The sequence below is a fragment of the Carassius auratus genome, chromosome 3, assembly GCF_003368295.1.
Source record: "Carassius auratus strain Wakin chromosome 3, ASM336829v1, whole genome shotgun sequence".
Classification (NCBI taxonomy): domain Eukaryota; kingdom Metazoa; phylum Chordata; class Actinopteri; order Cypriniformes; family Cyprinidae; genus Carassius; species Carassius auratus.
The window spans coordinates 16,182,928-16,198,285 of NC_039245.1; the positions used below are offsets into that span (position 1 = coordinate 16,182,928).

Sequence of the window (15,358 nt, forward strand, 5' to 3'; positions counted from 1 at the left end):
TTTTGTGAAATAAAAATCCTTTGTAAAGTTATAACGTCTTTACTGTCACTTTTGATCAATTTAATGTGTTCGTGCAGAATTAAAGTATACATTTCTTCCAAAATATTAAACTGTAGTCTTTATTGATATATCAAAAGCTGGTAGATTTCTAGTCGTTATCTTCCTCCCACATCAAACGACCTGTTTCACTAAACTTAGATTATGAAGTCAGGCCTGTATGAATCGGTCATCCTCACACATCTCTGTTCCTCCTCAGGCTGGTCTCTGAAGGGCAAGCCTCGTCTCAGTAAGAGCAGTCCTGTGTGTCTGCTGGGACAGTCCTATCGGCTGAGCTACATCGGTAAGCAGGACAGGACGTGAGGAGTCGCTGGGTATCCTGATTTCACGGTAAGCGTGTGTCTTCTCTCAGGAGAGCGGGAGAGTTTTTTGGCGGGTGTTCTCCTCTCTGCTGTGGATGATGTGCAGGAGAAGTTTCCCTCCGCTGGACGGCTCGGCCCTCACGTCTGACACGGGATGGGGCTTCATGCTCCGCAGCGCACAGATGCTGTTAGCTCACAGACTAATGCTGCACATGATGCCCGCGGGTACAACACAACCGCAGGATCACAATCCTTAACATTCAGACATTTATAACATGCAAGACATTCTGAAAGTTTAAAAAGTTCATGGTTTAGGATGCGATTAATTAATATTGGTCTGACTAGATGTTGAAATTGAAAATGTGTGACTATGACTGTCGAACTGTGAGGAAGATGCCTTTAAACCGCATGGACCCCAGCTGTACGGTGGGTTTCTACGCCTCCAGCAGGGAGATTTCCAGACTCTGTGCTCAGACGTCACTAAGGTTAGGTGCTTATCAGCCTTTCATATTATACGTCCGAACTGATATCCTGTGTTTTTGATATTTGTGTTTTTGATTTGATGGACAGGCTCTGACATCATCAGAGGAAAAGTACCCCGTCTTCACATTTGTGGAGGGTCATAATAACACGGAAGAAGCTGTACGTCAGACTCAGTCACTCATATAGAGGCCAAAGACCAGGGGCGGATCTACTGGGGTGGCAAATGCACCTAAAAGAAAGCCTTGCCACCCCTGCTGCCACTCTGGTTGGCAGCAACGAATGAAAGGTTATGGCCAATTTGAAAATTGAACTGATTCAAATGATTTGCGATCCCCAAATTGACTCAAATGATTCGCGAACCCGCTACGAACTCCCCAACTGATTCAAATGATTCGCTATCCCCAAACTGACTCAAATGATTCACGATCCCCAAACTGACTCAAATGATTCGCGAACTTTGACCCGCTTTGAACTCCCGAAGTTAGAGATCGCTTAACACATGTGACCAACTGGGCGGCAAACATCATCAGAACGCAAAGAATTATGGCCATGTTTGGCCAGTTAACGTCTGGCATAGCAGGCTAGTGTTCTGGCATGAAAATAATGAAAAATTAGCTTGACAAAACAGAATATAATCCTACAAATGCAGCGAGCTAAAGAAAATATTCTCTGAGCATACCGCCTAAAACGATAGCCTATCGTAATGCAAAGATGAGATATGACGAGAAAATAGAGAATCAAAAGGACTTGATCCTTAGGAGCAGAGCGACTTGTCAAGGTAACACCCTCCAGCCCAAAAGAAGGGCATGTGAAAAGGCTGTGTTGTGGTGCTTTTGCAGACAGCCTGAAGAGCTTGATGACATGTTTCCTTGCGATAATCAGAACCAAACAGTGGTTCGATTTAGGCTGTGTCGGACTCAGCAGCGCACCAGCCAGAGAAGAGTCATGTGTCTGTGACTTATCATCCACAACCTACCTCATACATTTTCAGTTTCTCATTTCTATCGACTCTTTATAATGTAAATGTATTAATTTTAATGTATTTACATGTTAATGTATTCATCTAAATGTATTTACATGTTAAATATGTGAAGAAACTGAAATTAAGTTGGTTGTTATTACTATAAGTTATGTAATTGTGTTTGCAACCAAAGAACACTGATTTTGCACACTTCTTCCTTAATACAAATAAAGGAGGCAGAATTTCATTCAATCTTTGTGTATTTTATTTACAGCCATGGCTAAAAAAACATTACATGTGAGAAGAGACATTATAAAATCTTTTTTAGAAAAGAAAAAAAAAAAAATTACATATTAGATGTGAGCATGGTGTATAATTCTAACATGACGCCTTCACAACAATACTTGGACACATATTGGTCAAAGCACAGCACTCAACCACAATTGTATCCAGCAAAGTCTTCAGCTCAGTCTCATGACCGGTGTGGACAGTGTCCGGCGATGGAGGAGGATTCACAGGATCTTCCATCTCAGGTGCAGGTGTAGTGTCTGACAGTAACAATATAAAGAAATCGTGTCATATCACAACCTCTATTCCTGAGGAATCCAGATTAGCTATACACAGGGGGCAACATACACTACCGTTCAAAAGTTTGGGGTCAGTAAGATATTTAAATGTTTTTATAAGAAGCATCTTCTGCTCACCAAGGCTGCATTTATTTGATTAAAAAAATAAAATAAAAAACAGTAATATTGTGAAATATTATGACAATTTAAAATGACTTTTCTATTTTAATATATTTTAAACTAATTTATTCCTGTAATCAAAGCAGGATCACACTCCAACATTTCATAGGCAGGTTTGACTGCAAACACAGTCACCAAATAAATTGCAATGTAGCATAGATGTACATCATTTAAAACTGATTAACGTTACGCTTTAGTACATTGGTAACTTAAGCTCATTTTGTACCCATTTCATACTAGTTAAGAGTTAACATTTACAGAGAGTAATTGTAACTTACCTTTGTGAAAATGCTTTGAACACACCATCATGTGTGGTGGAGTTATCGAAGGTAATCTTGGCCTCTCCACTGCTATCCATGCCTTTTTGTCACCTCTGAAACATGGCTTGCACTATTACTTTTCCACGCTGGAAAACGATAAAAGGATATTCCATTCTTAAACTTTATACCACTTCTATCGTGAGACCGACTATTGCCATTTATAACAGCAGGACAGATAGACAGCATCTTGAATACTGCGTTCTTCCCTCATGCAAAGAACTCTAGCGCCTAATGTTTGTGCCGCGGATTCCCAAAAATGCTTTGCATTCACCACTGGGAAAACGTCATAATGACGACACATTAATGTACAGATATGTGTACATTAGACTATTAACCGTCTACTGAGAATTGTTGCTTGATAGCAGATTGTCTTGTGTCAGACTTTGAAATTTCTCACTATGTTTTAGCCTATATTGTGTGCTGACGTTGCTTGTTATTTATTGGGGTGTGTTGTATCTGTTTATTACTTTTCTATTGTTGTTATTACTTGTGGACTGTAAAAAGTATATGCTGATTTTTAGGTTGCCTTTATAATAACTGGGACAACAGATGAAAATTAGCCTGTTGAGCTAACTCTGGCTCATTTACAGTTATTTTACTGTTAATAAATGAGCACTGTCCCTGTAAAATAAATAAATAAATGAAAAAATTAATGAAATGAAATTAGCGATCCCACTCCAAACTCCCGAACTGATTCAAATGATTTGTGATCCCCAAACTGACTCAAATGATTCGCGATCCCGCTACGAACTCCCGAACGGATTCAAATGATTTGCGATCCCCAAACTGACTCAAATGATTCGCGATCCCGCAACGAACTTGTGAACTGATTCAAATGATTCGCGAATCCGCTTTGAACTCCCGAACTGACACAAATGATTCGCGATCCCGCTACGAACTCCCGAACTGATTAAAATGATTCGCAATCCCCAAACTGACTCAAATGATTCGCGAATACGCTTTGAACTCCCGAAACTGACTCAAATGATTCGCGATCCCGCTATGAACTCCCGAACTGATTCAAATGATTTGCGATCCCCAAACTGACTCAAATGATTCGCGATCCCGCTTCGAACTCCCGAACTGATTCAAATGATTCGCGATCCCGCTTCGAACTCCCGAACTGACTCAAATGATTCGCGATCCCGCTTCGAACTCCCGAACTGACTCAAATGATTCGCGATCCCGCTTCGAACTCCCGAACTGACTCAAATGATTCGCGATCCCGCTTCGAACTCCCGAACTGACTCAAATGATTCGCGATCCCGCTTCGAACTCCCGAACTGACTCAAATGATTCGCGAACCCGCTCCGAACGCTGACATATATTCCATGTGGGCCGAATCTGGACCGAAACTGCTTGCTGTGAGGGGTGTCACCGGCCTGAGAGTCAGGAGGGAATGTGAGGTAAAAATTGATTATCTATCTATCTATCAATCAATAAATGAAGCTTTAATGAAAGCACAGACTTTGAGATGATAAATAACTAACACTTTCAAAAAGCGTGAGGATACGTAACAACTTCGGTTTGTGTCAGAACTTTCACACTTTCATTCATAAATTCACCCCGTTTGTGTTTGAAAAGCGACAGGGATTGAATCGCGAAAATGGAACTTGCTGTACAAAGCAGAACGTCACGGAATTCGGCCATTTTTGAATGAATAAATCAAAAGCAGAGCATTTAATCAAATCTCGATATGGACTAGTGTCTGCAATATTAAAGGTGTTCAGTACCGTCGCTCCATACAGTACGCAATCTGCGTAGGGCACCAACTCCGGAGGGGGCACCATCCCAGTTGCTCCAAAAACAAAAAACAAAAAAAGCCTTCCTCTATTCTCCTATCTGCGCTCGCGACCGCTCGCACCTCGTGTTTGCGGTTGAATGTTCATAATTGATGGATGAACATCTATGCCCGGGTAGAGTACATCAGCAATCCAGCGAAGAGAAAAGAAAACTAAAAGTAAAAAAAAAAAAAAAAAAAAAAAACCAACAGACATAAAGTTGGCTTGACGTTGGACGAGTCTCAAATTTAGGGACCGTCTCTAAAGTTACATGCGATATTGATATACACCTTTCTAACGTCAGAGAATTTGAGGAGAATGACTTACAGTCATAAAAACAACTGTGATTGTTCATGTAGGTGTCAGCTATAATGCACAATTTAATTAAGTGTTTTATATTTATTAAAATAATCTGTAAATCATAAGTAAATTATGCTACTCTTTCACATGGGCTCAAACGCAAATTTGAATCTCAATAGCATTTGAGGAGATTGTAATTGTAATGTGTTCATTTAGCTACAATGCACACCTCATACATTTTTAATATATATTAAAATAAAGTATAAATCATTTAGGTAAAAACAAGGCCCGTTTATCACTTTCAGGCACATTCCTGTGAAAGTTTTTTTTTTTTAGGTTCCTTTACGAAAATTACCCATGGTTTTAACAATAACACCACAAATCATTGTTCTTGTAGCCATGGTGGTAACTGCAAATTAACCATGGTTTTGTTACTTCAAATAATCATTTACAAAGTATTAATATACTGTAATATTATTTTGTTGTTGTTGTTGCTATAAAAACAGGCCTTAGCCATCAATAGCCTTTAAAATGACTTAAAATGCATTATATAAAAAAATAATGAGGCAATAATGATTGGTTAATTATAACACTGTTAAAATACATAATGTAGGCTAATACAAAATAAACAATTTATGTACATGTTATTACAAATGCCATGTGATTGCTGCTGTTACTCTTACAGGACGATCAAATCCTTGTTTAGGCTACTGACCATCATTTCATTCAAATATTCACTTAATCTTTCATTTTTGGACACCTTTTTGCTATAGATGACACAGCCTTTATAATTTCTTCAACAAAAAAAAACGTGCATATCACAACCCTTACAAAAATAAACCATGCTTCTAACATAGTAAAATTGCTTAGTTTCCTTTTGCATGATTTCTGAATGCTTGAGACTATAAAACAAATTAAAGTCATAATAAAGTTATAGCCACAGGTAAATGTCGAGAGCTACAATTGTGATTAGTAAATAATACAATTTATTCATTTAGTTTTTTATTTGATTAAAGTTCTTTTTTTCACTCCTATAGTAGGTGTTTTTTTTTTCATCATATTTGAGGAAGGGGGGCACAACAATACAATCCTGCTTAGGGCACACATTTGGCCAGCAGCGGCCCTGAAGGTTTGTTCTACACGTCTCTGGGAATGTGTGCTCTACAACACACACACACACACACACACACAAACACCCACCCACGCACACACACACACACACACACACACTGAAGCACGCGTGGTGTTTTCAGCTCTTCACTATATTGACACATGATGTATGCTACACATATGCACGCCAGCACGCTATGAGAGGATTTCACCATTTGATAAAACTATCGTCATTCATTCGTATCGTATTCACAGACTGACAGAAACGGCAACCTGTCAAAATAACATTTCGGTATAACTTGAAGAAATTCAAACAAAAAATAAAGTACTATTGCACAGAAGAGTATGCTATACATCAAGTAGGCTTAATATCTACTAATAATAGTTAATTAAAAAACACAGAAACTCTGGTTACAACTCACCAAAATAAAAGTTTGGTCTAACTCAAAGAAATTATGTAAGAAATATACAGATCTACTAAAACATTATTTTAAAGGAATATCACACAAGTTTTCATAGAAGTTTTAATTTAAGCTTGCCAAAACAATAACACCATGTTTTTCAAAAACAATTTCTAAAAGTATATTTGTATTTGTGCCTATAATGTTTATTTATTTATTATTATTGTCAGCAAATAAAAGCTATGCTTCAGGACCATATTCATATAACATCTAAGTCTAAATGTAGCTCTTGACTGGTTGAGTTAGATGGTGATTAACACTAAACAGAAGAAATCAGAGTCTCCCCAGCTGTAAATGTCATTGGCTGTTAAAGTCTTTTTTCTTATAATAACATTGACATTTTGATAACACTGAAACTTTTATAATGCTCTTAATTACATGTCGATGCATACTGTATGCATTAGTGAGTGTGAGGGGCTTATGGAGTATGGTCACTTATTCCTTATATGAACTGTTTCAAATGCAAGACATTGGTTGCATGAGATTAAGTTTGTAAATGGCAGCCTGTGTCCTTTTGTAGTGTGCACATATATTTATCATCAAACTGTGATAACTGTGACTAAATTCAGTATATATACGTCTGCCATATGTTGCCACCTCTCAAAAATTCCTGCCCCCTTCTCGCCACCCCATCAATATTTTTCTAGATCCGCCCCTGCCAAAGACCGAATCAAAAAGAAAAGCTTTTTGGATGAATTTGTGCTCCTGTGATGCACAAACTCCTTTCCTGTTTGGATTCTCCGGTATTTCTTCCAATCGGAGTCATGTGATCAAGATTGATCAAGGAAAGCTGGATTATTTTGTGTGGGTGCTTTTGCTCTTTGAGTATTTAAAGGTACATTTTTACAGACTACTGCTGGTATTTTCTTGTTTTCTGTAGTTGTCATGTGTAAGCGCAGCATACAGGAGGATGTGAAGAGTTCGGGGAGCAGGTGGCTAAGCAGATTAGCATGGATGTGTTTGGTGTGACGCTAATAACAGCAGACGAGAGGTGCTGACGTTACTCTTTGACAGGCAAACATGGGATTTGGCTGCTGGAAACACTGTGATTTATTCTCTGTTTGTGTGTTTTTACTGTTTGACTAAGTACTGTATAAACAGAAAGCTTTTCCTTAAAATGTTGATATTTCAGAGATTAACTTAAACAGGTCTGGGCCACATTTCTTACACACTTTTTTTCCCCGTTGGTATTGTGTTCTGATTTTAATATTAGATACACACATTTCTACTCAAATTCTTATGAGATGTGTTTTCATTTCCTGTATTCTTGTTATTCCTAAAGTTGATTCTCAGAGGTTTCATTATTTTATTATTACTATTATTATTTTTTAAATGTAGCATGAAAGATAGGCATCTTTGTAGAGTTAAAAAGACCGGTTTAACTCCTCTGGTCAAGCAACAAATCTGATGTTAACACAAGCAACTGCTGATGATACTGACAATATCAATCATCAGTATCAATTCTAAATTTATTTTATTTCTTAATACAACCTGGTATTATTCTGAACAAACCTTTAATAAAAAAAGAAAAGAAATATTATTATAATTAAAAATATATTCTTTAATTTTTATTTTTTAGCCCTTATTTATTTGTTTGATTTTTATGATTCATTGCTTACCCCCTGCAATTCCCTCTTGATCCCTCTGGGGTCTCTAAAGTTTGGTCAGATGATTGGTCAGATTTTGGGGCGATTTCTCCCCTTCTGACAATCCTAGGTATTGTCCTGATTATCTTGTTGGTGTTTCTAAAGATTATTTTAGCAGATTTTCCTGTAGTGTGAGCAGTGTTAAGAGTGACTGGATCTGCTCGGAAGAACATCAGAGGCGCCCTGATCGCAAATCAACATGTTGAATATTTCCGATTGGAAATCCTGATGAGTGTTGGGAACTCTGAGGACGAATGCTTGTACACTCTGGAGATTATCACGTGAAACAAAACAATATCCAATGAGAAAGCGTGGTGACAGAAAACGGAAACAAATGCAGTCATAGCAGTTTCTTCCTGCCTATCGTCTGGAAGAAATCCCCCCACATCAGGATTTCTGGGAGGCTCCAACGTTCTTCTGATCAGGTTCGGACACTCTTAACACACCTCACACCAAGAGAAAGATAATCGGGACATAGCTAGGATTGTCTGAAGGGGGGAAATCGGCCCTAAATCAGCCCGATTATCTTTTGGTGTGTACCCAGCATAAGTTGTATTCACGTCTGGGAAACTTGTAGACAATTTTGATATTTGATTTTCTAAACCATGAACTTAAGATATGCGAGTAGACAGAACTATTTATATATAGTATTTGACTGAAACCTCAGCTAGCTAACTGTAAATGTATAGAATGGTGTGTTAATGGTTATATGGTTGTCAACAAATGGGATGCTGCATTTTATGCAAAATCCATTGGTTCTTGATTAAATATCTTCAAAAACCTTTGGCCTTAATAAGATTTTTTACCAAGAAATAGTCTAGAATGAACCTGATGTCCTCCATGATTCCTAGTCTTCCTAACAACAAAGCACTAAAATGCGCAAAAAAAACCTAACTTAAATATTGGGCAGTGGGAAATTTCCAGTAACATGTGAAGGCATCATAACCTCTGCTGGAAAGTGACCCTCCAGGAGCGTAACTTGACACTGGTTTACAGCAAAGACCGTATGTGTGAAAGTACCAAGATTGTCGTACAGAGCAGTTGCAGTTTTATCTTTCTCCATCAGTTTCATGTGCGGACCAGTGCTTCCCAACCCTGGTCTTGGAGTTTCCTCAACTTTTGTATTTCTGCCTAATCCACGGGTCTCTAATCCTGCTCCTAGATGCCCATTTACCTGCAGAGTTTAGCTCCAACTTTAATAAAACACATCTGAACCATCTTATCAAGGTCTTCAGGCTCATTAGAAACTTCCAGGCAGATGTGTTGGAACTGGTTGGAGCTAAATTCTGCAGGACATCGGCCCTCCATTAGCAGGATTGAACACTATTGTCCTAATTAAACATTTGTGATTCAACTCATCATTTCAAAGACCTGAAATGGTTGGGTCAGATGAGAGAAACATACAAAACGTGTGCTGTTTGGGGTTCTACAGGACATGGGATGGGCACCACTGATGTAGACCACCGTTCAGGGAAACTAGTGTTTCTCTCTTGTCTTATTCAGGCTTGATTTTAGATGGAGCAGTTGTTCTGTCTTGGAACAAGTCTTCCAGCAGTCTTGTTCTGTCATGAGTCCACAGAATCCCATTGGCCAAGATCAGACCTTCGACTCTTGTGAATTCCACTACGTCCATCTCAGGTTTCAGTCAGCAGGAGCAGCTCTCATATCTCTACCGTACTGCTTGAAGTACAAGTGTGAGTGATACTGAAGCTCGGGAAGCATCATCCGAACACAAAACCCCTGATCCTGGAGTGACAGGTTCCCTCGCACCTCGTATCCCACGATAGTAGCCGTCTCCGTCTGCCATGGGCGGAGCAAGTCTTCCAGCTCTCCCGGAGGAACCTCAGCCCTGGACACGCATTTCTGTTGCATTTTCATTGTAGAGGCCCTGAGCCGCGCCACCTCCGTTTTCAACCTCTCCAACCCGAACTGAGCTGCCTTCTCCCAGAACACCTGCTCGAAGAAGTCGTACAGCAATGTGTCTAGCATGTTCCACGATCGCACTTTCTCCCGCATGTTCTCATCCAGCTCCGTCACACAGTTGCCAGCGCGAGCGTTGAGCCGAAGGTAAGCCACATCCGGGTGCTCCAGTCCGAGAAGAGCTCCCAGGAGAATTAGGGACTCATCAAAGTGCTCTGCGATCATCACCAAGTGAAACGCTTCCTCCAGCTGAGCCAAGTCCTCCGGCCAGGAGCCGTTCCACTTCTGGTTGTTCAGCCCCAAGTCAAAGCTCATTGGGTTCTTGGCAAGACCATTCCCAGGTTCCTTCGGGTCCCAGAAGGTTTCTGGAGAGTCCAAGAACACAGAAAGTGCAGATTTGCCTTGGTTGGCGGCGGCTCGGTGTGCACTGAAGAACGCTGGGGTGATGGAGGTGTAGTATCCGAAGACCGACTCGAAGGTCTTGATCGGGTCTCTCAACAACGTGATGAAGACTGTGTTCTGGGGCATAACCTTCCTCACTTCCCTCAGGTCCAAACGCATGTGACTACAGAGCAAGTTGAACTGAGATGAACCCTCAGGCAGCTCGTCCACAAACGCCGCTCTGAATCTGAGACAGAAAGAGAGAGCGAGAGTGAAGAACCTGTTTGGATTAAAGCTCATTTAACCTACACGGTTTTTAATGGTCTCAAGAGGACGAGAATACATTGTTAATGACTGACTTGTTCCATCCACTCTACACTCTCGGAAAAGGTACAAAAGCTGTCTCATAGCAGTACCCTTTAAAAAAAGTTATACCTTTATACTTTCATTTACCCCAAAAGGGTGCATACTAATGCCATAAAGGTACATAATCAGTACCATTTTGTAGGGCATTGACAACTTTTTTTAAGTGTAGTGAAATATGTTTTTAAAGGCAGTGTTTTTTAAGGACAATTTTGGTGTGCCATCCATTGGTGTTTGTTTACGATCGTATTTTGGCGACCTAGCATGGGTAGCTAAATGATGAATATCATAAAGACTGATTAGCATGGCAGTAACTAATTTGTAAGCAATTGTGGGCCAACCAGAGGACATTGTAATGAGCCTTGTAAGCATTTCATTGTATTATAGCTGTGTTTTGGAGGTTTATCTGTTCTTAAATCGTCATTTGGTACCCTAGATTGATCAACATCCAGCTAACCATTGATCGTCCAGCTAGCACCTTGGTAAAATAAACACATTTTTCACATCTATTGAAGAGTTTGAAGATCAAAGACAGCAGCAGAAGGTCATGAACTTCTAGAAGATCCTACACCAAACCGCTTCTGAGATGAAAGGGAACAGGTAATGCAGACTGAAACTAACATGTAATTAAACTGAAACATTGCTGGAAACGTGATGTGCATCATGCATTGTGCTCATTTTACCTGTCTGGGTAGTTAAACTGGTACGTGTGGGAGGGAAAGGCAAAAGTGGCGCCCTCTCGTTCCCCGAGTCGAAACAGGATGTTTTGCACGGTGCTGCTGCCGGTCCGGTGTGTCTTCAGGAAGACCAAAGGCGGATGTGCTCTCTGCCGCTCGGCTCTGGCTGTCGTTGTGTGTTTGGGCGGTTGGTGTGTGTTTGGAGTGATTGTTGACGTGTGTTTCTCAGGAGCTCTTCTCTGGTTCCTTCTGTCTGCTGTAGGTCTCAGTTCATAGGTTCTGTATGCGAAAAATCATGTTAGACGCCCCATGTTAGATCTCTTTCTTTCTAGTCTGTTCTTTGAACCATATTAAATTGCTTCACTGACATGAGTACTAGCAGAAACTGTTTAAATGATGACTCAGAAGGCACCAACAATAGAAAGCACAAACATGCATTACTTGCGTAAGCGTGTTAAGTGCACAAGCATACAGATATGAATGATGCAACAGATGTATATTTCTCAAAAGAAATTGACTTTAGTGACACAATTAAATGTCATCAGAAGCATTTTAACACAAAACCAGGCTTTGCTTCCAAGCTACATTTGAGAGTCCAGATGACATGGTGAACTTTCCAGTGTGGTGAACAACTCGGTGTAGAAAACTGCTTTTGCATCAACCAAAGAAACCACACCACATGATGTGCACCTTGTGTTGAGAAAACCAGTTAAACACCAACCAAACCTAATTAGAATTAAACAGAATTTGGTCCAGATCTACTTTGAAAGAGCTCGTAGATAGCTGTCCATTTTAACCTTCAGTGTTGTATTATCATTGAGAAACTGCCATAGTTTTTAATATATATATAAAACTATTATGAACTGTAATAGTTTCCTCAAGTTAAACTAAATGAGAAATTCTGCCTTTAGTAGCTGTAAACATTTTTGGTACTATATACTAATACTATATATATATATATATATATATAATATTTCAGTTAATGATTATTTTATTTCAAGATTTAGTTAACTGTAAAGCATTATAAGTCACTTTGGATGAATGCAAAATCTGCCACATGTGTATAGTATTAAGAAACTACTATGGTTATCTTAATATTTGAATGCATTTTTATATTTCCTTGTTTTCTTGTTAATTTTAGTTATTTTGGTTGCTATTTGTATAATTTTTGGTTTCATTTAAATTTTTAAATGTCTATAAGGTTTTTAGAATTTTTTGCTGTAGCTAAACTAAATTTCCTTTCTCTATTTTACTTAATTTCAGTTAGATTTTAACTTATTTTTCAAGTGACAAAATTATTATTTTAGTTTTAATTAATGCTCTAGTGACACCAGGGTCATGGGTACGAACCCTTGAAGTTGCTTTGTATAAAAGCACCATCCAAATGCAAGTGTAAGCACAAGTAGTTGATTTGAATGGTTTATTCTCCCAGTAGTTCAAGCCTCTCACCTGTTGGTCTGCAGTGAGTGTGTGGCCAGGAGTGTGAGGAGCAGTAGGAGCGCTAACACCAGCAGTAAAGCGCTCACCCGGTGCCTCCACAGCCAGCGCAGACCCATCTCCACAAACACAAGACTGTGTGGAGCTGCTGAGCGCTCAGCGTCTGTCTGTGATGTGAGGATTGTGAGGGCAGGACGGGCCGCGTCTCTCACGGCCTCCTCTCACCCCTTTAATCCTGTAGGCCGGATCAGAGAAACACACACACACACACACACTGACGCATCTCACAGCTTCTGTCCGTCTGCCACACAGTGCTTTAGATTCATCACAAGTCTTGTCACGGCAGTCTGTGTTGTGTTTTGTTTCAAATGTAAAGTTTGGGTTAGTTAACGTGATCTGGTTACCCCTTCGCTGGTAGATGCTGTAACTGCACCTTCATGAGGGTAAAGCATGTTTCCTTTCAGAAGTCCACATGTGGGATCTTCTAAAGCTCTCAAATTCATGAAAGTCATTGCATTAAATGCTTCATGCACTGCAAAAATGCAACATCTTCCTCAGTGTTTTACTGATGCAAAATGAAGACATGTAGATGTGTTTTCTGAGAAACTGAATCTAAGCATAAAGCAAGAATCCAGCAGATGTTTAGTCTTGTTTTAATGATAAACTCATCATTTAGTTTCTCAAGCAAATGCATCGTGATTACTTTAGACATTGGCACTGGAAAAATCCAAATATTTGTCTTTCTATTGTAGTTGTTTTAGTGCCTGGCTCTTTAGACAGCTCAGGACAGCTGAATTTAAATATCAAAAATCATATCTTTTGAGGTTTTTCTAAGTGTGCATCTGTGCATGCTGATATTTCAAGCCTACACTACTGAAGAGTTTGCAATGGCTCTCTGGGAATTATTTTGTATTTTTTCCAGTTTAACTGGTTTATTAGTTGTTCGCTGTTATTATTACTTGTATGCAAATGACACTCTTTTATTGCATTATAGTAAATGATGAATATTGATCAGTGGGGTCCTCTAGTGGTGGTCCGTGATCTCAGCTTCACTCTTTCAAGAGGAATATTTCCTATCTTCTGTGTTTGTGTTGTCTGTGTAAAGCAGGAGCGACGAGTCTCATGCCATACATGCCACTCTGTTATTAAATAAGATAATTTGCATGTGTTTTTTAAGAAACGGCAGGTATGTATGTCAAGTGCATGTATGCAAAGGAAGATTCTTCTCTTAATCTATTTATTACACCAACTCTTAATGAGGAGTTCAGATGAAACTGTTCGGTTGACTTCTTTCAGATGACTTGGATGACAACATCATTGTTTCTGGTTTATTGCCTGTGAAGAACATAGTTTTACTCCCTGAAGTAGGTCTATTAATAGAAAGGTTATTGTTAAAACTTCACAGTAAGTTTCCATAAGTTAATGCTAATGTATAAACTAACATGAACAATACATTTATTGCACTATTAATTAATATTTGTTAATGTTAGTTCATGAAAATACTGTCGTTCATTGTTAGTTCATGTTAATTCACAGTACATTAAAGTTAACAAATACAACTTTTGATGTTATTAAGGCATTAGTAAATGTTGGAAAGATTAGCTACTGTTACCAGTATATTTGGGAGAAAGAAAATGACTCATTTTTTTGACAATTAACATTTTTTAAAATGTTTTTATTTTTGTTGATAGTTTTTATAAATTAAAATTTAAGCTCATTTTAACTCATTTTATTTTCAAGACTGTAATGCACAATGTACATATATATAATTTATATAATAAATAATATACAATATATAATTTTTTTGTAAATATTTTGAATTAGATTTTATTTTTATGTTTTCTGTTTATGTTTTAATTGTAAATTTTTTGCATTTTTGTTTTTGTTATTGACATTTTACTATATTTAATCTATAATTTTAAAGCTTTAGTTTTTAGTTTGAGTTATTTTAGTACTTCATTTAAAAGAAAATGAAAATGAGAAATATAAATAAAATGTGCTTACATACAAATTTTTTATTTACTGTAATTTTGACCTTGATTAATAGTTTTTTTCTAAATCAAAACTTGTATCTGTGAATGATAGTGAATGCTTTGTGAACAATTGTATTTTTATTAACCATCATTCACTGCTGAGAGTTCATGCCAACTTTAAAGGTCAGAAATTCCCAAAATGCAGGAGTGAAAAGATTTTAAACCCTCACTTATAAAAGAGGCTTTCGTGCATGAATGTCATTCATCAGCTCACATCCACACCTTTCTGCTGAATTTCACCCCAGCTTCACAAGCACAAGTCATGTTTTATATAAAGAAAGCGCTTTGCACTAACGTCTGATTAGCTTACAATGAATAACAAACTTTTACATCATTTATTAATAAGATTTAATTACAAAAAATCTGTTGTTCCCAGTGCA

The 15,358-nt window shown here is 38.4% G+C and overlaps 1 protein-coding gene across 1 annotated transcript; it reads right to left on the bottom strand.

The window, feature by feature from the left end:
* Positions 1-9,806: 9,806 nt before the first annotated feature.
* On the bottom strand, positions 9,807-13,196 carry LOC113055190 (galactose-3-O-sulfotransferase 2-like). The gene is made up of 3 exons (XM_026221232.1): positions 12,958-13,196; positions 11,515-11,787; positions 9,807-10,715 (listed from the first exon to the last, which is right to left on the bottom strand). Exons 1-3 carry the CDS (start codon positions 13,062-13,064, stop codon positions 9,809-9,811), a joined length of 1,287 nt encoding a protein of 428 aa, XP_026077017.1. The 5' UTR covers positions 13,065-13,196; the 3' UTR covers positions 9,807-9,808.
* Positions 13,197-15,358: the final 2,162 nt, after the last annotated feature.

What these genes read in the sequence shown, in the direction of transcription:
- LOC113055190 (XM_026221232.1), bottom strand. Translation starts at nt 13,064, where the DNA reads ATGGGTCTGCGCTGGCTGTGGAGGCACCGGGTGAGCGCTTTACTGCTG. An exon ending in CACTCACTGCAGACCAACAG is followed by an intron (nt 11,788 to 12,957) that starts GTGAGAGGCTTG and finishes TTTCGCATACAG; the next exon opens with AACCTATGAACTGAGACCTA. An exon ending in CAGTTTAACTACCCAGACAG is followed by an intron (nt 10,716 to 11,514) that starts GTAAAATGAGCA and finishes TTTCTGTCTCAG; the next exon opens with ATTCAGAGCGGCGTTTGTGG.